This window comes from Pelecanus crispus, chromosome 2 (genome assembly GCF_030463565.1).
Source record: "Pelecanus crispus isolate bPelCri1 chromosome 2, bPelCri1.pri, whole genome shotgun sequence".
NCBI classification, from domain to species: domain Eukaryota; kingdom Metazoa; phylum Chordata; class Aves; order Pelecaniformes; family Pelecanidae; genus Pelecanus; species Pelecanus crispus.
Genome location: NC_134644.1, coordinates 47,070,167 through 47,097,789, shown reverse-complemented (window position 1 = coordinate 47,097,789; position 27,623 = coordinate 47,070,167). Strand labels below are relative to the sequence as shown.

Below are 27,623 nucleotides of genomic sequence, written 5' to 3'. Positions count from 1 at the left end.
AGGAACCTAAGGAAATTCAGAAATAAATGTGAAGAAAAGCAACTGCGGAGCAGGTGGAATTGGTCACTTACCCACCAGTGCCCTCCGGTGGCTCACACAGCAACTGAAGACAAGAACCTCCTTCAGAGGTCAAAGACACTATTTTCATTGAAATTGTTTCACTAATGGATAGGAATAAAAATGCTGACATCTGGATGTCAAGTAGCTCGTTTTAAAATTTAAGTTCTTGCATGGCAATCGCATATCTATCATTACATACCATATCCATATAAACCTACATTCCATCAAGTGAAAATAAAATATTAATCACAAGCCACGTGAAATGAGACAACAGAAACCAAAGTGATTACCAAGACAAAAATGTTTATTTGTACTAACTCTTCAAATGGGTATATATTCACAATCTTTAAACAAAAATCAGTCATATGTCTAGGGCAGTATGTATCATTAGAAGATAATGCCTTCCTTAGTAATTAATGTTCATAAATGAAGAATTAGTTACAAATTTACTACCTTGTATGCAAAAACCTTACACAGAGGTTAATGTTTTCAGAAAGACTATCGCAGTACTAGGCAAAACAGTGTTTGTAGAACAGGATTCTACTCATTCAGTTCCAGTATCATATCACAGTCTTTTTATGAGCAGTAAATATTAGTGGAGGAAAAATATCTAGTGCCAAGCTGAATGTTCTCAAGCACTGAAAAGCAAATACAAATGGTGAGATATCTATAGAAATCTAAATAAATTATTTTAGTTACTGAAACCTCACTTTTTGTCTGAAAAGAACAAGAATATCATTACAGACTGGAAGAAAGAATTCCATAAAAACCACTTCTCTGGATTTGCCGTAGAATAGGCTTCTGTACAAAACAAGAACAATTAAGATTCTGGGGTTTCAGTGGTACAAGTAATACTGGAATAATAAAGAAATAATCTTAAAATATATATTAATTTACCACATTTAGCTCATATAGCCCTTTGTGTATCTTACAAAATGCTACTGTTCTACATACTGCATGTAAAAAGAGGTTTATATATATATGTATATATACACATATAAAGGCAAAGCCAATCAGCTTGGTATTAAAAAAAAAAACCACAAAGCATAAGCAGACATACTGAAAGTTATGCAGTAATGAGGAGTGTATGCTCTATGTGTGCGTTAGTGCTTCCGATCTTAAAACATCCTTTGAATTGTCTAAGCAGAGTGCTTACCCCAAGTCAGCTCTACCAGTGATTTCCTCAATTGCCACAAACATCTGATGTTACTTCACTTCTGGCCATTACCTGTTATATTTAGCACTAAATCAGAAATAAGGCAAAATAACTTTTCACAACTGTGAATATCTGATGACATTCAAGAGATCTTCCGAAAATTAATGCAAAACATCGTAGGAGCACAAGAAATGGTACCCCTGAGCTGAAGCATCTTCCTGTCTGTACAATGCTGACCTATTTCAGAGTAATCCAGGCTACTTAAGTATGACAATTATTCCCAGGCATCCCCTTTGTTTTAGGAAGTTTTGAATGACAGCTTAAAGCTTCAGGATGGGTTTGTGCTCATGATTTCTGGTCTAAAAACATCACGGAGAACAGTGAACAACAGTTCTTATACTGCTTAGAGGTTTGGAGTGGATATTTAGAGTGGATGGGCATTCTTGTTGAGCTCTGTAAAACTCGATGCTAACCCTCGTCTCCCAGCTGCAAGAATGAGTCCACTCTTTATGTACCTAGCATATATTTTACCAAAAAAAATTACAGTTTAGTATACAAGAAAAGCAAGACAGATTCCATTTATCTATCTTCTCTTGCATCAACCTACTTAAAAAAATAAAATTAAAAAATCCCAACCAAGCCAACCCCACCCCCAAACTCCATAAAATCACCAATTTTCCAATAACAAATAAAATTAACCTTTATGATAAAGCTAAGCTGTCTGAAAAACCTCGTTGAGATACCTGGGGAATAAAAGAGACAGATGCCTTTGAGAAGCTTTCTGGGAGATTGGTCATAAAGGACTTGATGCAGCACCCATTAAAGTTTTGTCCAGTGAAAGAGTAACTTCAGAATTCACCATTTCTCTGGGGAGGCTGGTTCAAGACTACAGTGCAGTTGACATGTCAGTCACTGGCAGGCACTGAAATGAATGCAGTCAGCATGCTGGCACATAACCCTTTTGACAACACACGCATGATCCACCAGGGAATTCCCCAAACATTCCCTGGAGTGTTTTGTGGAGTGCAACACTTTACAGCTGATGGTTAAGCTAGAAACACAGCATGACAATTTTGAGCAGTGGATACCCAAGAGTATCCTTCCCCACCCACCAAACACCACCAGTGAAGAACGACCACAGGTACAACACTAAAATGAACCCTCAGCTCCAGGGTTCAGACTCCCCAGGGCAACATTTCCCACTTATTTGGGGGAATGGGATTCTAGAAAAGCCTACCTCTTGGGAACAGCAAGGAAGAAATGGAGAAATACAAAAATGCAAGGATTAAAAAACAGAAGGGGAGGTAATAATCCCCCTCTAGCACATTCCCTTTAAAACAGCGTAATTAAAAACTTTAAATTCACTTAGAAATTGGTTTCAAAAGAGTCTGACAGTTTTAAAGACTTTCAAAAATCAAAATATTCTTTACCAGAGTTCATTAAAATATCCCTGTAGCCCCCTGAATAACTGCTACCACTTGTTTTGCATTAATATTGCCTAAATTAATATGATCATAAACATGAAAAATGTTAAAATTCCAATGTGTATGCAGACTAAAACCAAGTTCTAATAGAAAGACTCCTAATATTTCAAGGTTACAAGCTTGATTCAGTCTCCATCAAAACCAGTGGGACTCTTCCCACGGTGTCCAGTGGATTTTGGACTAGGTCGTAATAAGAGACAACAGAACATTGTGTTTTATGGTGTAGGAACACACACAAAGTACACTTGTGTATATACACTAGATACGTAGTGCAATTTTTGCATTGCGCATCTTAAAACGGTTCTATTTTAGCCAGTAAAATGACAATCACCAAGCCAACACTGCATGCTATGTCAAACTAGGCTGTAAACCAAAAAACAATACCTATTCAGAGACATTCATGTTGCTGCTGTTGCCTAGTGAGCAGCTTTGAACGAAGCTTAATGATACATCCACTTGACATAACCCAGATATAAATTTGAAAGGCAGAAAGCTGCATTAGTACGATGGCCCGATTGATTTTATATGTGCTCTGGATGACTCTGAAGGCAGGATATCATCTCTCTGACAGGCTTCCCTTCGTAGCAGATTTGATACACAGCAGTGAAGAGTGGAAATCTGAGGAAACAGGGTGGGGAAAGCAAATACAGCATTAAGTTTATTCTGTAACATTTTCTTAAATGAAAGAAATAAAATGGGGTGAGGAGAGGGAGGGGAAAGAGGGAGACTGAAAAATCAATTTCTTTTAGTATTTGTCATATGCTAACACTGGACTGAAAAGCGCTGGATAAATACAGAACCTACATGCATCTCTAAAGTGAGTCACTCTCAAAAGCCTAGCTAGCTATAATGGAGCCTGCAACATTCATTATGTATGGCACAACCATTAAGTGATGTGAAAAATTAAAAAATTAAAAACACTCGCATCTTTCCTTGACATTCTTATAGCAGTACACTTCTATGGTTAAAAAGGATGACTGGCATATCAGTTATGCATTATCTCTGAGCAATAATTTGAGAACACAATTGCAGAATATGACACAAAGAGACCCAAGAAGAAATTGAAGGTCAAGTTTTTAATAGAGTCGAAAATTAAATGTGGATTTTGAGACACTAAATTCTACCTCTTCTTTCTTTTTGTTTCTAAATTGGCCACATTTCCAACAACCCTCAAATTATTCAGGCTTCTCTGATAATCTGGAGGCTTGTTACAGCCAAGATGCTTTACAGAAATTTATATTTGCCTTCCTGGACAGTGACAGCCAGACAAGTCCCATCTTTATACAGAGCCTGGTGAATTTTAGGGACTAATTACCTGTTCACCAGAATAAATATGCCATTTCAGTATGGCCTTTTATATTGATAAATTTTGACCAAACACACTATGTTATTTTGACTGAAATAATAAATCAGGAGTGTTAGAGATGGTGAAATAGCTAGTTTCCGAGTGATTCAGAATACATCTGGACTAGGACTTTCTCCTCAGGAAAGTGGTCCCATCAGTCACTCTAAAGCTTTATCTGTAATGCACAAATGCAGCATTAAGCAGAACCCCCAACCAGTACTGAGCACCATATATGTTTGCCCATACCGTCTGCTAGCATGTGTTATGCTGAGATAACTCTGGTATCACCACAGAGCTCTGAACTAGACTCCTCAGAGTGAACCGGAGGTCACAAGAGAAGCCATGAGCCACTCAGGAGTACCATTAGAGCATGGTGACTACTGCACTCTCAGGGGCAGATACAAGATTTGTACTGGGCTGAATGCAATACTTTGCATTACTGGCGGGGGGGCAAGTGGGGGAATGGACATGCTTGTGAATTTAGTCCATTGTTTCCATGGCTTTTATTAGAAGTGCTCAAAAATGAAATGCTACATTTTGAATTATTGGAAACATTTTAATGTCTTGCTATGAATGTGCGTTCATTTCTTTAGGTTTATTTTTGTGGAGAACAAGACAAAAATAGCAGCAATAGCAAAGACTATTTCAGGTCAATCCAACTGACTTGAGTTTTGGTTTTATTTCATCGGTGGAACCAAAATTAGCATATAGCCACATAGCTGCTCTTTCAAATCCAATGCTACACTGTTTAGGTTGCAAAACCCTTACCAGGAAATACACAGAAAAAAAATTTAATAAATGCAAATGTGTAACATGCCTCACTTATCACTCATTTTGTATAATATATTGGGCTGGGGGGGGGCCTGAATTTGCTTTTACCATAAAAATTTAAATGTAGGTACTAAAATAAAATTTGTTATGCCTACGTGAGGTTTTACTGGAGGCAGCCACAAAACACATGAACGTTCTGAAGCAAAAGCGAGTTTCACACAGCTTTAGATACAGTACTGCCAGTTACTTCTCAGTGAAGAAGTACCACTACACAAACCACACCTTGATACATAAGTCTTGCTGTTCATCACAGAGAACATTACTCTGCTGTGCACAGGTCTGCCACACTTCACACCGGGAAAGCAGAATCAAGGCTGACTGCAGGCTCATGGCCAGCAAACTCCTAACGCATCTTATGTCTGAGCACATTAAGAGGGCTAGTTCTACAACTGTTGAAATGAAAAAACGAATTGCACCGTAAATACCAATAGGCATCAACCCTGCTACCAAGGCTCTTCTACTGAGCTTTGACTTTGCGTATTTCTACATAGCCTTGGGAGTCTTTTTGTAGGATGAGAGTATGAAATTTTACTCTTACTAGACTCTTAACCTCTTCACTTTGAAACCATGGCTGTTTTCCTGTGTTTTATGTTTTAAAGCAGTAGCAACAGTTTTCGAAAAACACTTTGAAGTTGCTTTCAGAAGCCTTGTTCAATGGGACCTTTTATGAAGAACTGACACATACATGTTGGTATACCAAACAAATTAGGAACTCTCCGTTTTCGTATCTTGCATTAAAAACACAACCCAAAATCTTCTATTAATGCACTCTATTTGTTGTAAGATAGAACAGGGAAAAAAACAACCAAACAAAACCCCCAAACACAGCATCCTGTCTCATTTAGGGAATCGTAAACAGCAAAGACTGAAGCCAACATATTAATTAGATTTTTTTTTCTGCAGTTAGCTTAATTACTGTACACTGCAGAGACAGACATAGGTGATTTTCAACTGGGGATTAAGCTACTCTTATTACAGTGATTTTCTTTTTGGCTATTACCTTCATGAAGATACAAGACTAAAAATGCAAAAAGAGTTATGGAGATAAAAAAGGGATATGTGGAATTTGCTTTATCTGTTCTTACTTACTTTTCCAGCATTCCTTTCTGCTTGAGGATGCGATACACTTCTGCAGAAGTCTGTGGTCCTTGCAGTTTCTGACCATTCAACATTTCTTGCTCCAATTCTTCAATAGACTAAAAAACAGAGGCAGGGGGAAGGAAGAAAAGGTGAGCTATGATAAAGTTTTCATAAGCCTCACAACATCATCTGGATGGAAAAAAAAAGATGTTACTGAGTGTTTTTCCTTTCTCAAAAGTGTACTTGAGTAAGTGTATATAATATTCTCCTATATTCTTGTCTGTAAATATTCTCCTTCTTAAACCTCCATCTCCCAATGTCTTATCGCTCCAGCTTTTTTTTTTAATCACCCCTCCTTTTTAACACCTTTACACTCATTCTAACCTTGTAACACACTCAAAAATGAGAGGAAAGAGTAGGGTATTCACTCTGTACAGCTAGCGCATCTCAGATAACTGTACTATTACTCCAACAAACCAGGAGTGCTAGCACTTGCAACACTGGATTTCACCCAGTGAATAAGGTACCTTTCCAGTTTTAACGAACGCTTCTGCTACACGTCGATTCCGGCCACCGTAACATGTTGTGATGAGATCAGCAACTCCGCAGCTCTCCAGGAAAGTGGCAGTAGACACCTGTCCTTTGCAAAAAATTCTGGCAAAGGCAATCATCTCCATTAGGCCAAGGCGAATAACAGCAGCTTTGGTATTGTCACCACAGCAAAGGCCATCACAGAACCCAGCTCCTACTGCCACTATATTCTAATGAGAAGAGAAAAAACAAATGGGAAATGAGTCAATTACTGCTTACAAAATCCTAGAAGACACCAAAAGACAGAGTGTAGGTGTCCTTAAGAACTGCAAATACTTTATTAATCTAAGACTAGGTTGTTGTTTTGGGTTTTTTTTTTTTTGTTGTTGCTTTTTGTTTTGTTTTGGGGTTTATGGGATAACCTCAAAAAAAAAAAAAAAAAAAAAAAAAAAAAGACAAGTCTTACATTACTCAGTACTTCCAAGGATAAAAGCATAGTTAAAGTTCTGGAACAAGTTGCCCTGGAGGCTGTGGAACTATTATTATTGACTATCTTCAAGAACAAACAGGTTACCCCACACCTAAACAAGGTTTTATCCAGATTGAGCTGTTCCTGTCCTGAGGTGGGGGTAAAGCTAGAGTGACCAAAGCTAGTTGTTTTTTTTTTTTTTCCCTTAGACCTGGTGATAGCCTTCTACAAACAATGTACTATTTCTTTGTGAACAATCAGCTATCAAGTCCCTTATTTGGTTTACAAACATAGAGATTAGTTGAGACACGTTTGAGTGAAGTGAATATAGAAGCTATTTTCTGGCCTGGGAGTCAGAGACTAGCCATGGTTAGTTTGCTCCTACCAAAAAAACCACCCCACCCTACCAAAAGCCAAAACACTCCAAAAGAGATGGCATTCTGACAAAATGATAAAGCAAACAAGGAAGCAATAGATGTAGTAATACCTTTCTGCATGCAACAACAGCAGCAGTGACCTCAACAGAAACCACAGGAGAAAGAACATTACGGCACCTAATGTAGCACCCAATGCAGGGAAAAAACCCAAACCAACTTCAGCTGTTGCTGAAGAAACAGCAACAGTCAGAAGTTGCTAATGAAAGCAACAAGCTGATTAACCGCCAGTTTGGTTTTGGTTTTTGAACTGTAAGAACCTGATGTGGTTCGACCCCAGCTGGCAATTAAGCACCACACAGCCACTTGCGCACTCCCCTGCAGTGTGATGGGGGAGAGAATCAGAAGGGTAAAAGTGAGAAAACTCGTGGGCTGAAATAAAGACAGTTTAGTAAGTAAAGCAAAAGCCTCACAGGCAAGCAAAGCAAAACAGAATTCATTCGCTACTTCCTGTCGGCAGGCATCTCCAGGAAAGCAGGGCTCCATCACGTGTAACAGTTACTTGGGAAGACAAATGCCATCACTCCAAATGTCCCCCCCTTCCTTCTTCTTTCCCCAGCCTTGTATGCTGAGCATGATGTCATATGGTGTGGGATATCCCTTTGGTCAGTTGGGGTCAGCTGTCCCAGCTGTGTCCCCTCCCAACTTCTTGTGCACCCCCAGCCTACTCACTGGTGGCGTGGTCTAAGAGGCAGAAAAGGCCCTGACACTGTGTAAGCACTGCTCAGCAGTAACAAAAACATCCCTGTATTATCATCACTGCTTTCTGCACAAATCCAAAACAGAGCCCCATACTAGCTACTATGAAGAAAATTAACTCTGTCCCAGCCAAAACCAGCACAGAACCGAAGCTGCAGTGCTGTGTGGCCTGTCACGTCTAGGCAACTCTCAATCAAAGTCAGAAGACGAGTCACTGCTTTTTGAGCAGCTAGCTGAGGTCTAAAGGTGACCTTAAAAATTGCAGACATATCTCGCCATCAGACCTGGACTAGCAAAAGACGATTAGACTTTTAAAGCTGGTGCTTTAGATTATCTTGGCTTAAATCTTGGCTGTGATTATTCAGTCAGGGTATGTTTTCATCAGATGCCTCTCCCAGACCAACCTCCAAGATTTGTTCATTTGCTGGCAAAGCAAGAGGAAGTCAAACAGGTATTTAAGAAGTCTTCAGGCAGGATAGGCCATTTAAATGGAATCTCCACATAAGTGAAGTCTGCAAGTGTTTAGCACTCGGCTAAAAACAAAAACATTTTTGAACAACCTCTAGGCTTTTTCCACATACTTCTTCAACACTCCAGTACTAAAGCTTCCCCTTCCCTCCAGTTTTGCCTGCTTTGACTTTCCTTTCCACTCTGAAGCAGCTACTTGATTATAATTTACAGTATGATTTGGCCTATGGCATTTTGTTGTCTACTTTTACCTTTTGCAATGTTTGTCTTTGGAGCAACAGAAATACTGCTCTAAGCAAGTCACACCAAGACTAGTTGCTTCTGAGGAGATGGGGTAGGGGAGAAGCTGTGAGTCTAACACTGAAACACTAAGCTCCTCGTTTGTACAATATCCCCATTGTATGTTCTTACACATAGTTTGCAAATAATGAGTTTGCAACTGATCATGCTCTAGAACACACACCCACATCTAGGAGACTGTTATACCCTAGTCTACATAACCCTCAGGCCACAACTATGAATTTACAAGCTCTACCATCTGGTTTCATTTAAATCCTTGAAGAATCTATGACAACTCTCTCGTGTCTAATATTCTGTAGAGAACTGAATTACACCACACTGGAAGTTACACCTTAGTGAAAGATGAGCCATTCCTTTTAAAAACAAAACAACAAAAAAATCTCACAAAACTTGGGACTGAGTCATCTTTCTGTCCAAAACAAGACCAAAACAGGCAGCTTGGTACTTGAAATCTCTGAGTGTAGGCACTAAGTCAAGTTTGTTTCAGGAAGATGCATATGCAAAACACAAACTAACACACAAGAGCCTAGTGGCACTAACACTATAGTGATCCTCTGAGAAGCAGACTGGGGCGGGGGGAGAATCACGTATCTACCTGGCCAAAACATCTTTCTGTATCTGATATGGTTGATCCTGAACACTGCCACTGCCAAAGCCTACACCTGAAGTTACAAGAGTTCCTGCAAATGCAATGGGTATACATCTGTGCAAGAGGAGAGAGCCCACATTTCCATGACCTCAAAGACTGACTGTATTTGCATACACAACATGGGGGTCTGACAGCCCAATAAGCAAGGATGATTTTAGCCTACAGACAAACCTGTTGTTCCAGAGGTTCAAAAATACTGCCACAACCACCCCAAAATAACTGCAACATAGTGTTCCTCTGGGCCTGAGTGATTCGGAGCTCTCAAACCCACTTCACGCTTGGGCAAACACACTTCCCCATCTTGGCATTAACAGCTTTTTACATTAAAGCATGCATGCTGTAAGCAAGATGTACAGGGTGTTTTTATATTGCATATGGTTTTAAGCTACTAAAATGCTTTGCACTAACAGGTGAGTCTTTAGCTGGTCTGGTATCCAGAAGCTGGTGTTAGTCCTAGTTATTCTAAAACATAAGCAAGGACTGGACTCAGTTATTTTATCACCGGATAGTGAAGCTATACTCCAGAAAAGAAATGTTGATGCCAGGCATTGCTCACAGTATGTGTCAGAGCGAATGAAAAAAAGTGTCTTTTACTTGCACATGATCTGCTGCAGACCTGCCAGAGGTCACAAATGCAAGGTCAATAGATGACCAAGGAACCAAGGTTAACAAGTCTACAGACTTTGCTGACAGATTGTTCGCTTACACAGTCAGTGCTCAGAAATATCCAATTTACAGTCCTACTCTGTTTACAGTAAGTTTGTGAAGTGCTCATGAAGACAGCTTCAGAGGGCATTTCTGAGGCAACCATTACCTCTCCATAATTAAATAGATCATTGGAGAAGCAGAAATGTTAATTCACCCAGAACATCCAGCCTTCCTTGAGGTAGTATCACAGCTCAGCACAGCCTGCTTTCTCTCTTACTTACACATGAACTTGGAGAAGCTCCTTGCTTCACATCATGGCTGAGAGAGGTCAAATGAAGACTCAACAAATCAAAGACAGGATCAGCAGGACTGTCAGAGAGGTTAAGCTTAAACTGCTTGTTTGCTCCTGGCAAACTTGAATGTAAATAATGGATTTCATTTCCACTCAATCTCAGGAAAGAGTGATGACCACAATCAACTTCTACACTACCTAGACTGACTATCCAACACTGACTGCCATAAACACACTTTGCAGGACCACCTTTGTAAATAATAATGCTGGGTTTCATAACCTGGTAAACAATAAATCATTGTTACGCTCCTTACTTCTTTGCTTAAAGCTAAGCTGGAGCCGTAAGATTTAGAGATGGGCCTGAAGCAACCTGAAAGGCAACCACAGCTGCTGCTCCTTCTCCTTCCTACAGCAACTGTCACCTCTGTCTCAGTCCTTGGCTGCTGCCACTTGAGGGTGTTTAACTCTCCAGATCCCTGAACAAATACTCGGGCAGCTGGAGCACAGCCATTTTGCCATATCCAGAGACTAGATTCTCACTTCTCCTTCCTTCACATTCACCCCTGTCACCACTACACTAAGTGATTCCAGTACAGTTTACACCCAAGAATGCAGCTACTGATGTTTATATTGCCTCTCAAGTATGCTGCTAGGTTCACACACCAGCTCAGTCCTGCCTCATGTCTGCGCTGCTTGATTGTAAGACCACATGCTGGCACAGGCTCTAAGGACTCTAAGGACGCCTCAGAGGTGATAACCTGGGGTCTGTGCTACCCTGCAGTTTCACATTCATCAGCATCCAGAAGCACATCCATATGTATGCATAGCTGCACGTACTACTCTTACAGTGGTGTCATAACCTTCAAGCACTCCCTAGGAAGGCCCCTTCATTGTCTGGCAAGTGGCAGCCAGAACGTGTAGGTGGCCTTGGGTCAGGCTGCCTGTAAAGCCAACTGGACACCTTGAAACGGAACTATCCAAATTTGAAGTTTGCTAATTTCTGACCTCAACCCTTAGAAAAGGTCAACAAGTAAATGTGAAATGTGCTTCAGTCCTCGAAAGAAAAATAGCCTGATAGAGAAGAACATGCCAAGCACTTTTTGTTCCTATAGCCAACAAGTTACTATAGACAGCTGTTCTTCCTCAGTATCATCAGATTTTGTGAAGTGACTGCCATTGCCTATTCAGCCAGTCTCCAAGCTGACGCAAGACTGCAGTTCCACTGCACTGATTTCTATACTTCAGTCCATCTCCATCAGCCCATTGTCACAAAAAATAAATACAGTAAATGAAGTGGTTATTTTTTATATATATGCATATATATGTATATAAATAGCAATCAAGCACGTTCTTTCATGATCACCCAGCTGCAATACCTCTTATTACAGTCTGAATTCAAATATGCTTCAAAAAGCACATTTCAAACCTAAAATTATCGTTACTGTAAGGGAAAGCTGTGCTCAGACCACTCTCTGTCACCCTTTTGTATTCTTTCCCAACCTTTGGGCAACCATCCACATTGAAAATCTTCCCTGCTTAGAAAGGCTTGCAGAAATAAAGAGTGAGGTAAGTACAGACTTTTAACAAGATCTAGTCTATTATGCCAGAAATACCAGAAAAGTCTCCTTTTTCCAAGCTGGTGTTTATAGAAAAATGCAGAAGCTGGGTGAATATACTATTTCTCATAGTGTAGTATTTCTCATCCTTTACATACCAATACAGGAGTTGCTTTTACTATTTCCACATCCAAGACGACAGTCTGGACTGGCATGTGTGCCTGCTTACTTCTGTCCCCTGAGCTGTAGTTTGCAGTGACACTGCTGACATTTTGAATTGGCACTGCTACAGAAAGAGAGTAGAACCTCTCTTTTCATACCCATCTCTTCACACAGCACGACACTGTGATCTTCTGAAATAGGAATTTCCTCCTTTCAGCAAGTTAAATAATGCTAATCTTTACTATTTTTTCATGAAGTAACTTTCCAAGCTTGATAAAGTAACTGTCAGCTGACAGAACCTACACTTTAGATTTTTCCCTAAAAACAATCACATGAAAAGATGCTCATTTTTCACATTTTTTATTACAAAGATTATCAGATTAATCATAAAAAACCAAAGTGCTTGTTCTTACCCTTAGCAAACAATTCTCCTAGTAAGAAGAAAAAAAGCCAAGTTTACATTTCACTATTCACATCTGAGCTTTGCATTTTGCTTTGCACAGGCAATAAAAACATACCCATCTGTTTAATCTTCACTTCTTAATTTTCTTTCAGAGGTGTGTTCCCAATGCATTAATAAAATTTTGCAATGTTAGATTTAAAAACAGCTCAGGAAATTATTTACATGCTGTCAAGATTTATGATTAAATGAGAAAGTGTTTTAAATGAAAAATTATTTTTAAAAATATGATTTTAATAAAATTTTCTTTGAGATTAATGAAGAGTTGTATGTTAAAAAACATTACCTATACTAGCATGGCTGATCTATGCCACTTTATACCAGTTCATGCCTTTTAATCAGGCAAGAAATCCATAGTGTTTTTAAACAAGTTAATCTATCCTTAATTTGCTTTTTGTTTAGAGCTCAAACCATGCATTTCTTCAGAAGTCTCAACGCAGTTAACAAAATATACTGCAATCAAAACCAAATGACCAGAGCACACAGAATATATACAGCTTTTTAGAAATGCAACTAGAGAGTTCAGTCTGCAGGGTGCACGATGAATAATGAAGCAGGAGGGAGGAACAAAACAAGGCTACAAAGAAAATACACAAGTTTCACCCTCAGTATCTTTCCCTGTCAAGAAGAACAATTTATTTAAATTCTTCTGCGCTTCCAAAGAGATACTGGTATCTTGCCTGACTTGGACCTTTACAGTGGAGTTTCAGTGTCTGCTGACTAGCTGCTTGGTTTGATGGGCATGCACATCTCTAGCACCGTTTCATGAGATTTGTCTGGAATAAAAATTATCCGGGACAGAACTCCTCTATCAATCGAGAATTTAAGCTAGCCAGAAAACATCAGGTTGAGCAGATTTCAAAGAAAAATAAATTTTTAAAACTTTTTGACTAATTTCATGGGTCTATACACAGGCATTTCTTTCCTGCTAACCTCCCACATCACCACAGCATTTTAAAGCAATAGCTGTGGAGCCAAATTACAAGGTTCACAATCTTGAGAAATTGCTATTAATACAGGAACTCCAAAGCATGTTACACCAAAGTGTATCCCATTAGCCCAGTGCACAGACCCATGACCACCTCCTTCTTGGGGCTTCCAGTATGACAGCTCTCAAGACAAAATTATCAAGAAAACCAGTATGCCAAAAATTACGTTATTATAGCTATCAATCTATTTCCCACTGAGCAGGCATCAGAACTCCTTAGGTTAAAGACACCATTCCTTGGCTTGGTAGCTTTGCAGGTGAATGGTATAGTTTAGACATAATTTCAACAGAGAAAACAAAGCAATACAAAATAATTATCCAAAACATAAAAAATAAAAAAGTAAGCCAAATTATCTACTAAACCACTACACCCATCAGAAATGCTTCCACGATAGATATCAGATAATGTGAACTACAGTACTATTGGCCAGGGTGCCAAGCGACTGATGCCTTCCTTTCACAAATGGCCTGTAAATTAACCTGAAAAAAACAGCAGTAAGAATATGTTTAAGCTAGCCTTTGCTTCCTGTCAGCATCAATTTTGTTACCAAAAAAACCTCCAGATGAGTAACTGTCCGAAATAACTTTTTTCCTATTCAGGCCATTTTTGTATGTGGTTATCCACACAAACCTTATGCAGTGCATGTCCACAAAATACAAAACATGAAGAGTGCTTACATTGTGTAAGTCAATGAAGAGGGGAACAGTTTTGTCAACAGACACAAAGGATTAATGCCAACTTCTTTCTCCCTTTCTTTTTGTGAACACACTTTTGCAAAAAGAAAAAGGGAACTAAAATGGATTTAGAAATATGTTGACCAGTTAGATGAAAATCAACACTTGTTTCGTGACTGTGTAAGCTAAGTGAAAGATGTAGAAAGAGAACTTGGGAGATGGTGAGACAAGGGTCTAAAAGCCAACTCTCAGAACTTGCTGCTCCCTAATTTCCCATCTGGTTCTTCCAGAAATGTTATGCAGCAGTTTTATATATTATATAAAGCACAATATTCTAAATGAAAATACCCTCTTTTCTCTACAAGGATCATTGTTCCATCTGTGTACCAGCCGCAGCCTGTTAATCTTACCTTCAGAGCACCACAAAGCTCAACTGTATCTGCATCGTCTACTACAGTTATTCGGAAGTTTGGAGTCTGCAGGAGTTCTTTGAAGAGAAGGCCATTTTCCAAGATTTTGCTGCCTGTTGAGAGAGAGAAAGGAAGGCTAAAAAATGAATAATTTATGTGGGTGTTATTTAGCCTTTCCTGTGCAAGTCAAAATACTTAAAAGCAGAGATAAGGTTGTTCTATCTTCATCCTAAACAGACTCCTGTTTTAAGTGACTAAGGACATGTCTACATCACACTTAAAAGCTCTGCACTGAGTTACTCTGGACTTCATAATCCATTGTCTGCTCAGCAACAGATTCTAAATAACAATTCCATTAAATCTCTATACTCGCTCGTTTTGATCATTCTCTTTAAAAAGAACAGTTAATAATAAAACAAAGGTGAATTAAAAATATAGCAGGTGCAATTCTACCAGTTTTTTTTTTAAGGCCTGCATTCCAGAAAAATACCTACTGATAAAGGTATGTCAAGGATGTTTTATTAGTTGAGCATGCTGCTACTGACAAATGTTTCTAAGCACTAAGAGGTAATTCAACCATTCAAAAATAAGTTGAATGCAAAAGCTGTTAATGGGAAGTTACAAAGCTAAAAATGCACAAAACTGTAAAAATTAACACTGAAAAAATAACATGAACTCTGTGCTATTATGTATGACTACCTGTATGCATATACACACACACATACACCTATCTAGACACTGTGAAATTCAAGACTAGGCACTTTGTGCTGCAAAGGTGCACAGACATCAACACAGAACTAAAACCCTGTCTAGCTTTTGGGGGAACTAATTATTTTGAGAAATTAAAACAAGATATTGATACCTTAAAAAAAACAAACAAACAAACCCAAACATGCATAAAGGTACCATCTGTGACCATAACACCTGAGCTGGAGTACAGAATATATAATCATTTATCCATATAAAGCCATGCAGACCCAAAAAAAATCTTAAGCACAGTAATAAAATAAGGCAGTTTGTTATGTGGAGGGTGATAAAAAGCATGCTTAGTATTTCACCTGCTAAGGTCACAACTCTAGTCAGACTAGGTAAAATGGGACTGCTCCTTCTCCCTCTATTCCCAGTATTGCCCTAGTACTTTTGGAAGTGTAAACATCCTAGGAAATTGAATATCAAAATAAGAAGAACCCAACAATTTCTGATAACAGCCAGCTAATGTTGAAAAAGATAAAATTTGAGCTATTTGGTGTGCAACTGTGAGGACAGGAGCATGTTTTAAACATTCTTATTAGTTGGAACAGTACCTATTGTGGTTTCACAGAATTTCTCTGCTGCCACCTCATTGGCAATGTTAGCTCCCATCAGCACACTGATGTCTATTCCCATCTTCTCTCGAATAATGTCAGAGATCAGTTTGAGTCCCTCCGGGCCTTCATCTATTCCCTGCAGCCAACATTAAATGGAATTACTAAAAAGTCATTCATTAGACACAGTAGAGAAGAAAGCACATCACAATTAGTCTTGTCCATGAGGGTGAGAACTGCAACAAGGCCTATTCAGATAGAGACTAAAGGTGACAGACTTTCTACCGGTGAAACTTCTGCTATTGTTGTGACCTCTCCAAGCTGTTTTCTTTTCATAGGAGGTAGCACCTTAAGAATTAGGACTAAACTCTAGATGATGGTAACAGTTTTTATTCCACACTCAAGGACGTGATTCTAAGAAGTGCTAAATATTCAGCTTTGTTAGTTCAGAATCTCAGCTGCTTATTATCAGTGTAGCCTTACTAAAACCAGTGAAGCATCACCAAACCATCAGTTGTGAATCAGGCCTGCACTTGGATTTGAAATTGCACCAAAACTCACAAAATGGCATCCCAATAACTTGTTTTGTGAGGAGGTATCTGAACTGGAATATCAGATTCCCTTGTGTATAATACCAACAACGGTTTACTAGTAGAAACCCAGTTTAATCATTTTGAATACTACTACAAATGGAACAGCCATTCACAGATATGTAGAAAGCTGAACAACTGAGAATAATTTAACTTCTAAGGATATTTTTAATCTGTATTTATGATGCACTCTTTACAAAGCCCGAAAGTAGGGGCAGAAATAGCACCTTAGAAAAGATCACCCCAAAGGTTAATGCTGCAATGGAGAAGAGAGCCTGCTACCCTGAATTGCCTGAACCAAGAACTCCAAATGAGACCACTTTCTTCTCACAAAACTCTTTTTTCCTAGCCTGCTAAATACAGACTCCTTTTGGGTTTTTAGAACAGGGGCATGGCAGAGAAGGTACTGAAATGGTCTTTCCTTCCCACAGTAACCTTTTATACAGTACTATTTTTAATGTTGGAGATTTGGTACCTTTGGGGATTGGTAATTTTGAACTATGACTTAAAGACAAAAAGGCATTGTGATCCTCTACTACTTCCAGATACACATATACACACACACACACACTTGTATGTTGCCAGTAGTGACATTTCAGGCAGGCAGTAATTTACATGTCCACAGACCACAGGTGCTATTCCTTAAATAATGCGGTGCAATCAAGAGACATGCAGAATGCCTGTATAAAACCATCTAATTAAACTATAGACAACAGTGCTCGCATTTCTGCATTATTTTTCAATCTGTATCACTTAATGCACAGCTCTGCTTTCTCATCTTTAATGAGCCATACAGAAAGAATCTGAAAGCAAGCACACATACACGTTGTATTTTTCCCTCACAGTGTCAAATGTCCCCACAAAATAACTGTAAGGCCCCTCCTCCTAAGCAGGCAATTAATAAACAGAAAAGCATGCACAGATTGGGAACAACTCCAAAAATGTGAATATGTACACAACAATTATTCATCCAAGTGAAAGGAGATCAGAGAGGCTTAGTGCCAAATTCAGCCCCGCTATGAAACAGATGCAACTTCTGACAAAGTCAAAGAGAGCTGCACGTTTCTTGCAGAGTTAAATCCAATACTGAATGACAAGATGACAGGAGAAAAAACAAACACCCCTCCCTCACCCAAAAACCAAGGCTCAAACATGGAAATTTCCACTGGGCAGCAATGATCCCCACACAATGCAAGTCCGATTCTGTGGTCTTATCACTTGCGCCCTAGCAATCCCTCAGGCCTGTATATGGGTAGATGAAAATGAGATTGATGTTGAGGCTGCCTGAAGAGTTATCTTGAGTGACCTCCACCTATCCTATTTCCCATGCTCGCTGCTGTACTGCATCATAAGTTGTATACAGTTCCTCCCCCTGCCAACACAATGATTTGTTAGGTTTTCATAGATAAAGTGATAAGCAACACAGCTGCAAATGTTTCAATGGGAACACAGATTAACCAGCAGACAAACGTTTTTGGTGCAAAGACTGATTTATTATCAGATGTTAGGCTCTGCTTGATGATGAGTTGGTCAAAAAAAGAAAAAAAAAAGAAAAGAAAAAAAAAGACTAAAAGATGACACACTGCTAACTTGCCAAGCAATTTAGAAAGCACAGAAACAAGATGTCCCACTAAAGATATTTTTCAGAGCAGAACTGCACTTTAACTGCCAAAGTTAACACAAGCTACTTTAATAGCATTAGTGTTGAGCATAATGAGACCACTAAAAATACGACTTTGATGAAAACAGGATGCATAAAGAAGCTGCAAAAGTAGAGGAAAGAATGCATTCCTGCCTCTACTAGTTTCACTGTTGTGTTCAATCTCTGCCCTTTCTTCTTAATGAATGATATTTTTAATGATGCACAGTTATGCCTTTTCATAAAAGCTAACGTACTTTGCATTCTCCTGCAAACCAATTAAAAGGGGCATCACACCATTTCTTTCGAAAGACCACCTACTGATGCGGTGTCTCAACGTGACAGTGGGAAGCTGCCTAGTAATCAGCTCTGCTTTGCATGGCAGGTGTCACTATTTTACTTACGCTACACTAAGTATGGGCTTTTTGTTTTGTTGGGGTTTTTTTGTTTGTTTGGGGTTTGGATTTTTTTTTTTAAGAAGTATCCTCCCCCCCCCCCCCTTTTTTTTTAACATAGCCATTAATCAACACTCCATTAAGGCACTGGTAATCAATACCCAGAGCGGTAATCCCAAGGGAATATAAACCCAGACTCTGACTTCAGATATGCTGACATAAATCCTCATTTACTCCACTGATTTTATTAGAGCTATTCCTATCACTAAGGACATAAGAACATAAATCACATTTAGCAAATTAAAGGAGAATAAAGTTTATCTTGAGCTTACGGAAGAAAGAAGTATAAACGGACAACTTCAAAGCAATAAACTTAAGGGCATCTAGGACAGTTGTATGGTTTCGATACTATGCATTCAGCTCTTTTAACACTGCCTTATTTTATCCTTCTACAATATGAAAAGTTTTTCTACAAAATGCAGCAAGAGCACTTGGGAAGCATCACTATTTCATACATCTCAGCAATGTATCAGGTCAGCACTGACAAAAATAAAGATTTGATGGGCTTGGTTAGCCAAACTAAAGAGACAAGCTTGCAGTAAGTAGTGATAGTGGGGTTTTGTTCTTTTTAAGCACAGATCCATAAATGTATCATTTTCCAGAAATGATAGTAAACAAGGGAACGTGTGCTGAGAAAATGGCCTACTCTTAACTAAGTACACAGCAACAACAAACCAGAATCTGCCAAACCTTGTGGGAATAGCTTATTCTTTGCAGCTAAACACACACGGAGGGGCGCGGTGGAGAAGCCCATCCACATTTAAGATTTCTCCTGCCACCAAAACTACAAACACTCCAGTGAACACTTCCTACACCTCTGCACCCTCCTATTTCCTATGCTCAAACTGTCTTTTTGGGCCATGCTGAACACCCTCTTGTTGCTTGCAACATAATATTTGACATGCTCAAGAGCACTATCCTCTCAGTCACATGAAATTCTCTCAGCAGTTCTTAAAATGATCAACTCAGTGTGTGGGATGTGCGTTAACAATCAAAGCATTATGCTTGTTCTCTGTTCTTCATCTAATGATGTGTTTGGAAACAACAAATAAAAGATTGGTCAGCTTGATGGTGCAAAACATATTCACTCCCTCTTTCTTTTCAAAAGTCCTGTGAACAGCATCATTTTCCTCTTCCTGCAAGCATTAGCCTAAAACAAAACACCGCATAACAATCCACTAATGACTGAGACAAATTCCAATCTTGCCTCTACAAAGTTTTAATGGAACAATCAAGTGACTAATGCAAAAATTCTTCTCATATCAAAATAGCAAGCCATCTTGTTTTAGAAGATTCCATGACACATTCTCAGTTATTAATGCACAGTATTTATTACGCAATGCATAGTATTTATTATACCTTTATGAGAGTTATACCGAGTGCATTCTTGGGTATTCGTCCTGTGATTTCATCGCAGACTTTATGAATGAACTGATGAGGAATGACAAAAATCAGCAAGTCTGCATCCTGTACAGCTTCATTAAGGTTTGGGACAGCAACCTGTGTAGTTATGGGAAAGAAAGGCCACATAACTTCCTAGAATTAACACTATACACAAGTGTTATCTGGTAAGTGAAAGCACATTTTGGTCTTATAGTGAATGCTACAAACTACTGTGTTTCATCATTGAAAATAAGCAGTAACATAAACTTCCCAGAAAAGCAAAAGAATTTAAGCTTTCAAACAAGCTATTTTATGTCTTGAAAGGGGCATCTTCACAGCCACCAGCATGGTTAGTGCAACTAAAATTCAAAATGTTCCATAACATTCAAACAAGTACTTTGAATAAGAAAATATAAAATAAAAAGCTGCCTTCTCTTTGACAAAATAATCTCAATTTTTGATAAATTATTGCATGCAGAAAAGTAGTTTCTTTACTTAAGTTCCTTATACACTTGAATTTGTTCTCCAGGCCTCTTACACCTACTGGTTTATATTCTCTTTCTCTGTACTCACAGATTTTGTTTACCCTTTAAGAAGGTGTCCAGAGAAGGGCAAAGAAGCTGGTGAAGGGTCTGGAGCACAGGTCTTATGAGGAACGGCTGAGGGAACTGGGATTGTTTAGTCTGGAGAAGAGGAGGCTGAGGGGAGACCTTATCGCTCTCTACAACTACCTGAAAGGAGGTTGTAGTGAGGTGGGTGTTGGTCTCTTCTCCCAAGTAGTTAGCGATAGGACAAGAGGAAATGGGCTCAATCTGCGCCAGGGGAGGTTTAGGTTGGATATTAGGAAAAATTTCTTCACAGAAAGAGTGGTCAAGCATTGGAACAGGCTGCCCAGAGAGATGGTGGAGTCACCATCCCTGGCAGTGTTCAAAAACAGGCGCAGACGTGGCACTTTGGGACATGGTTTAGTGGGCATGGTGGTGTTGGGTTGATGGTTGAACTGATGATCTTAGGGATCCTTTCCAACCTTAATGATTCCTAGTTTTTACTTTCATTAAAAAATAATCCAGCCACCAAGCCAGGAAACATGAAATTACTACTCTACCCTTAATTGGTTTAGTGGTGGACTTGGTAGTGTTAGGTTAATGGTTGGACTGGATGACCTTAAAGGTCTTTTCCAACCTAAACGAGTCTATGATTCTAAGGTGACCTACTTTGAAGTCACTTGCCAGATTCCACCTTTCCTAACACTTGATGACCATCTTAAAATAACGCTCAGGCTTAAAATGTAGCAATAAGCTGAACCTACTGATAAAGAGAACAAACTTGAACGAGCAGGTAGTGGACAGCAGAAACACCACACTTGACAAAGGCTAGGAAAATGGGATTTCAGCATTACTGCTAAAGAGAAAACTGCATGTGCGGCAATTCCTGTGTTTTTTCTGCCCAAAATCTCTACTGAATTGCCAGCTGCTGCAGTCTCTTCCTATAATGTTTTTGGGGCAAGAGTCACCACCAGCCCACCCACCATCATGTTACATTAGTCTTGCCCTGGTTTTCACATTTACTACCCTATACAGAAGCTGAAGTAACATAAAGAGAGAGGAAAAAAAAAAAAAGAAAAAGGAAAAGATAGTACAGTGCATTGATTTACCTACCTGCATAATTGTATAATTTTTACTTGTTCAAGTCTCTGATTTCATCAGTAAAATAGCATACAGTTTGAAATATTATAAACCCTAAAGTTGTTAACAAAACAAATTTCTACCTCCAGTCACAGCATGAGCAACATTCCCTGTACTCCGTAACTAGAATTTAGCTTCTGAGCCTTACCACATTATCTGGCAGCTTGTATCCGGGGAGGTATTTTACATTTTCATGTTCGTTATTGATGATATCTGTCAGTTTTTTCCCATTAATATTCTCCTCGAAGACCCACATCTTCACTGTGGAAGCAAACTTTTGCAATTTTTTGACATTATTGCCTATTATTTTGGCAACCGCAGAACCCCTGCAGGAAAGAAGAAAAAAATATTCTAAAAAAATTATGATTTTGCTCTAGAAGAAAGAGACTGTCTTTTAAATAAATGGAAATTCACAGATTATTGGACCAGTTACTATGTAGCATTTTTGATCTAGTAAAACAAGTGGAAAAATACACCAGTCATTCACATCTGCTACTTTCTCTCAAATAAATATATCTAGAGTAGGTTGGACTGAAGTATTTACTGAAAACATCCTTATTTGTCTGATTATTGGCTATCCAGTGAGAGTTTGGGTTCTATTTCCAAAAATCAAATGGATTATATCTTCAAAGCAGTGGTAAAGTGACATTTAATTTTAAAAACTGGACCATTTTCAGCTTTAAGAAACAAGAAACTTTCTTCGCTAAGATGACTGACCCACCAATTGCTGTACAATACTGATATGCATATAAAGCCAAGAAGCATTTACATCTTGCATAAGTTGTAAGCTTTATGGCTATGCTGCCAACCTCACAGAATCTAACTATTGCAACAGCATCCTCTGAATTTGCAGGCAGGTAATTCCATTACGTTTAGCCTCATTTTCTCCCCAAGAACAGCACACAGTGAAACCTGTAGGATGGTGATCAATTTTACCACTCAGATGTCTAAGCAGCAATGAAATTAATCAGAATTACTGAAGCTACAGAAAAGAAGAGGAACAAACACAACCTTCCCTTCCATTCCTAGCCTGAATGCTACATGGAAGAAAAAGATGCCATTTCATAAAGCCTGTTAACCTAACTTCCTTTCCTGGGACAAGAAGGCGGCTTCATAATTACTGATAAGCTACTAAGCAGACAAAAAAAAAATTTAGAAAGATGCAAAAAAACTACAAAGAGTCACCAACCTAAGGCTTACATATGTGTGTGCGTGTGTGTGTAAACTGCACACTTTATTAGGAGGTAAGAACACTTCAACTTTACAAATCTAGTTATACTCACACACTCCCCTAAATTTTTTATGGACATTGCTTGTAATAAACTCATAGCTGGCAACTAAACCAAACAGATTGATTCTGCTCCAAGAGCTTTTAATATGGCACAACTCATTGTGCTATATTAAAGATGTGAGCTATCACAGGCCTAAGGTCACTTTCTAAGTAGTGGCAGAAAAAATTATAGTATCCTAAGTAGACCTTCTTCAGTTAAACCATAAAACTGTATGTCTTCAAAGACTGGAATTTATTTTTCTAACAGCACTTCACACATTACAAAGTCCCCTGGGTTCAGGAGGTGATACAGAAGCCACAACTGTCAGCCACCTCTTATCAAGCTCATATTCTAGATCTGCACGCACACAGAGTGGTTTCCGCTGCAGTGGTAGACAACTCACCAGCTCAACCCCCAAATTTCAGATCCACACAAACAGCATGAATCACATTCAACACAACACAGGTATGTGTTCCTCAGAAAGTGCTTTGTGTTCCTTGAACAAAAGCACATTTACTACTGCAGATTTATATATAAAGTCTGGATCCTGGTAAATCACTGTCTTCAGTTTTGAACTTCACTACACATTCTGTGTGCTTAGTGTTGATAAAGACAGAAATAACTGATCCAGCAACTGTCTAACTGGACTTTTCAGTTTGCCAGCATAAAGTTTGGCAGCGTGTACTACTTGAGTGAGACATTCATTCCATTACTATTTAACATTTAAATGCCTTACCTGTCTTTTTTTCAGCCTTTAAATGTAGTATTAAAAAAGTGAAGATTCGCCTAGTCTTAGTTCCTGAATTCAAGAAGATTCTCCTGACTGGCTTCTCTGGTTCCTCATTTCCTGTTACGTTGCAACAACTGTTGTAGGACTGAATTACGCAAGGTCAAACAACTGACATGGAGACGAAGATTGCTCTATGCAAGGTGAAATACCAACCTCCCACACCTGTTAATCCAACAAGCAAGCCTATATTCTCTTCTGTGCCCTAATACTCCCCAGTGTGTACTCTGAAATAATTTACTGGAACATCTGGCTCGTCTTGTATACTCCTGACACATCGCAAAGCAAAGGAATGGGAATTCTTGCCAATTTATTCCTAGCAATCACAATTCTAGTGTGAGCTAGGTTACAAGACTTGGTGCCTGCAGCAGCTCAGTTACACAAGAAAAACCACAGTGAAAGACTCCTTCATAAACCTTAACCCTGACATGCTCTGAGGGATGGTTAATGCTATTCAAGTAACACAAGGTCGTTGCATGCCAAACAGCAGTTCTCTTCCTTGCAATGACTATCAAAGGTATGCCCAAATACAATCACATACGCTTATTTAACCCTTCTGAAGAACTGTATCTGATGCCCACTGAGCAAGACCACCCATTTTGTCTCCTGCCCTTCACTGTTACAGTGTACCACTGTTAGTCTGCTTTCCCCCCATCACTTTCCAAGTAAAGTACAAAACCCAGAAACTCCTAAACATGTCCTGATACCAGCATCAGCAGAAGTCACAATACGCAAGTGCAAATAATACCATTAACTCTAGCTCCACCACTTGTCCCTGTAAAATCACCTCAGTTAAACCACAAGTTTTACCTCCCATTTTTCTATGGCAAGGTCCTAACCACACGAACACCTCTGTCCTGGTAACTTCCCAAACTCTACAGTTTCTGTTCAAGTTGGGCAATCAGATTAATTAACAACTGGTTCTAGCAAAAGAGACAGGGGTAAGCTCTGGCCGTGCACACCTTGTTAACCTGCCCTGGAAGTGTTATCAGAAAAGCAGGCTATAGTACGTGTTCGAGGCAGCATTTTAACTGAATCTGGGCACTGTCCTTGAATCCTGAGGCTCCAAAGCATATTCCCAAGGTGTACTCTCCTCACATTCAAGAAAGCTTATTTTATCCCCTATCTTAAAGCGCCTAATACCATCATTTATCTGCCAGCTGAGCAACCCTAAATGGGGAAGGCCAGCAAAAGGCACAGCTACTGCTCTTTGGTGCCTTGTGAGCCATCTGTCCATCAGGTGTCGAGTGACCCTTGCCAAGTCAAATTCACTGTTAAGGTGACCTTGCCCCTAGCAAACCGACCAAACAAGTCTGACTGGAAGTAGTTTATCATCCAAGTTGATTGCTTCAACCCTTCTAAACGGTCACTGTCGTGCCAAGCTCCTTTACTGGCTTTTTTAATCGCTGGTATAGGCTAAAGGACTGTGAGAAGGCAAAGAAATCCATACCGTTACTGGCACTTGTGGGACAGGATCATCTCACACAGAACCCCAAAACCCCACAAGTATCCAAACAGCTAAAGATGCCAAACCCCATTCACTTCAACTACTTACATGCTTACACTTTAGGCAACACCAGTCACACACTCCAGTAATCTGGGCTTCAAAAATACATAACCCCAAAATATCAATGATAAGATGCATATAAGTGCTTCAATTTCTATTTACCTGCTTTTGAGTACTAAATACTTCCACTTTTTTACTTCCACCTATGAAGGACCACAGGCCCCAGTACAAAAAGGCACTTACATGCACACAGGTACACAATTCAAATTAAGTCCTATTTAGTTCAATGGTTGCATATGTTACTGCATCACAGTGCTCTTTGCAGTCAGGATTTGGTGTCTGTCATCCCTTGGACTCTGAGGAAGAAATCACCTAACTCTCCAAGAATTACTGTTTTCAGAAACATTTGGAGGGAGGGGGGAAGGGGGATGGGAGAGCTGTTGCACATGAAATCATCTGCAATTTAAAATTTTTGATTACTTTGGTTTCTGCTTTCCTGTTACAAAAAAAAAAAAAAAGCCACGCTGCTATCAAATATGAAATAAACTATCAGTTATTTTAATACATTTATCCCCAAAAGAAAGAAAAAAGCTGATGCCCGTTAACAGCATTATCTCTTTCTCTCACCATTGCAGATACAGGTATTTTGCCACCCAAATATCCAGCCTGTCAAGCAAGAGCTTTTCTTGTTATGAAACTAATCCAATGAGGTGAAAACAAAATATATATATGCAGGTGGTTTTTGCTAGTGGGTAACTTCCGCGAGTGTGCTTCACAGTGAATCAAATATAAATGCAGTCAAACTTTCTGTAAAACTTTTTGCTAGATTTTGAGTGTGGAAGAACGGCAACAATACCCAATAAAAGATTGATAGGTCTAACTACGTAATTTCCTTCTGAGATATACTGCAGTGCACAGTATCTTCCCATTCATATAACAAGCTAGTGCAAGGAAAGCAAGAGACGCAGCACTGAAATGTCAGCCATTCTCTTAACAAACCATCACAAAGAAAGCCACAACTTGGCAGTTGCTGATATTTTTAACTATGCAAAACAGCCTCAAAAGCCAATTGCAGAGAGGGGGCAGGGGGTGAGCAACAAGTCTAAGATAGCCTTGACGAAAGTTTTAATAAACTGCAGTACCTTGCTCTACACCAAACTCCTCTGAATTTAGATGGAGTCTTAAAAAACAGAATGTTATCGGAAACAATGTATGCTTAGCATTAGTAACTAAAGCGACAAACTGTGAAGACATATTTATATAACATATTTTACTTATTAATGGTTAAGTAGGGATCCAGGGTAAAAACAGTGATCAGGAACGGTAGAGAAATTGAAGAAGCAAGCCAAAGGATTATTAACATGACGCTCCTCTTAGAAAAATGATTAGTAAATATATTGCTTTCAGTGGACACAACATTAAGTTTATTTAAGTGTAATTATAAGCTAGTGATAGATGCAGCAACAAAACCTTGTCTCAAGCCTTCAGTGTACCTCAGCAAAATCAATGTGAAAAAGAAAAGGTATTGCAAATAACCTGGCGTCTCGCAACTCTTCTTTGAACTACCTTGGAACATAGCTAACATAGGAAACCCCGAAAACAGGTAGGAAACACTGAACAACACTTTTGGACAGAAGTAAACTTGTTATAGAAGGCAGCGCTTAGTTAGCAATGACCTGCTTGGGGGAAAAAAAAAAAAAAAGTTCAGTATCTTTAACGTCTACGTCACCTGATATCGGACAAACCACACAACAAATACCAGGTTAAAAATATCCTAAAATAACTTCTTCACAGAACAGATGGGTGCCTAGAAGCACGCCAAAACAGGGCGCTCGGTTCTGCCGCTTCTCCCTCCGGTTACTTCAGGGCGGTACCTCCGCCTCCGAGGGAGACCGAGGGCTGGAGAAGCCCACCCGGTACAGCACAAGCTCGCCCAAAAGCCCGCCGCAGCCCAAGCTCCGCCGGCAGCTGCCGGAGACATCGCCCTTCACCGCCAGCACCGGGGCCGTCGCCTCCGGGGCGCGGCTGCCCTCACCGCCGCCACCCCTGAGGGGAGCGCGGCCACGGCGCTGGGCGGGAAGCGACAGCAAAGGCCCGGGCAGGCACAGCCGTAGGGGAGGTCAGGCCGGGGCCCCCGCTGAGGTGTCAGCCCTCTCAGGAGCCGCCGCAACTCACCAGTTGCCCGAACCCACGATGCAGACCTTGAGGGGCGCCGCGGAAAGCGCCATGGCGGCGCCACCCGCGCCCCGCCAATGGCCGCGGCGATGGGCTCCCTGAGGCGACCGCCTCACGCTTCCCCCGCCTC

At 39.7% G+C, this 27,623-nt stretch overlaps 1 protein-coding gene across 2 annotated transcripts; it reads right to left on the bottom strand.

Moving 5' to 3' along the window:
• Positions 1 to 355: 355 nt before the first annotated feature.
• On the bottom strand, positions 356 to 27,578 carry GPD1L (glycerol-3-phosphate dehydrogenase 1 like). 2 transcript variants are annotated; one of them, XM_075704541.1, is made up of 8 exons: positions 27,494 to 27,578; positions 21,902 to 22,079; positions 20,045 to 20,185; positions 16,002 to 16,140; positions 14,698 to 14,810; positions 6,484 to 6,717; positions 5,966 to 6,072; positions 356 to 3,318 (listed from the first exon to the last, which is right to left on the bottom strand). In XM_075704541.1, exons 1-8 carry the CDS (start codon positions 27,544 to 27,546, stop codon positions 3,222 to 3,224), a joined length of 1,062 nt encoding a protein of 353 aa, XP_075560656.1. In that variant the 5' UTR covers positions 27,547 to 27,578; the 3' UTR covers positions 356 to 3,221. The 2 variants fall into 2 exon arrangements, with proteins under 2 accessions (XP_075560656.1, XP_075560655.1); XM_075704540.1 differs by having other exon boundaries at positions 20,045 to 20,116; positions 27,494 to 27,553.
• Between the last annotated feature and the right edge of the window lie 45 nt (positions 27,579 to 27,623).

What these genes read in the sequence shown, in the direction of transcription:
- GPD1L (XM_075704541.1), bottom strand. Translation starts at nt 27,546, where the DNA reads ATGGCGCTTTCCGCGGCGCCCCTCAAGGTCTGCATCGTGGGTTCGGGC. An exon ending in ATCGTGGGTTCGGGCAACTG is followed by an intron (nt 22,080 to 27,493) that starts GTGAGTTGCGGC and finishes TCTTTCCTGCAG; the next exon opens with GGGTTCTGCGGTTGCCAAAA. An exon ending in CAGAAAGGAATGCTGGAAAA is followed by an intron (nt 3,319 to 5,965) that starts GTAAGTAAGAAC and finishes CTGTTTCCTCAG; the next exon opens with ATTTCCACTCTTCACTGCTG.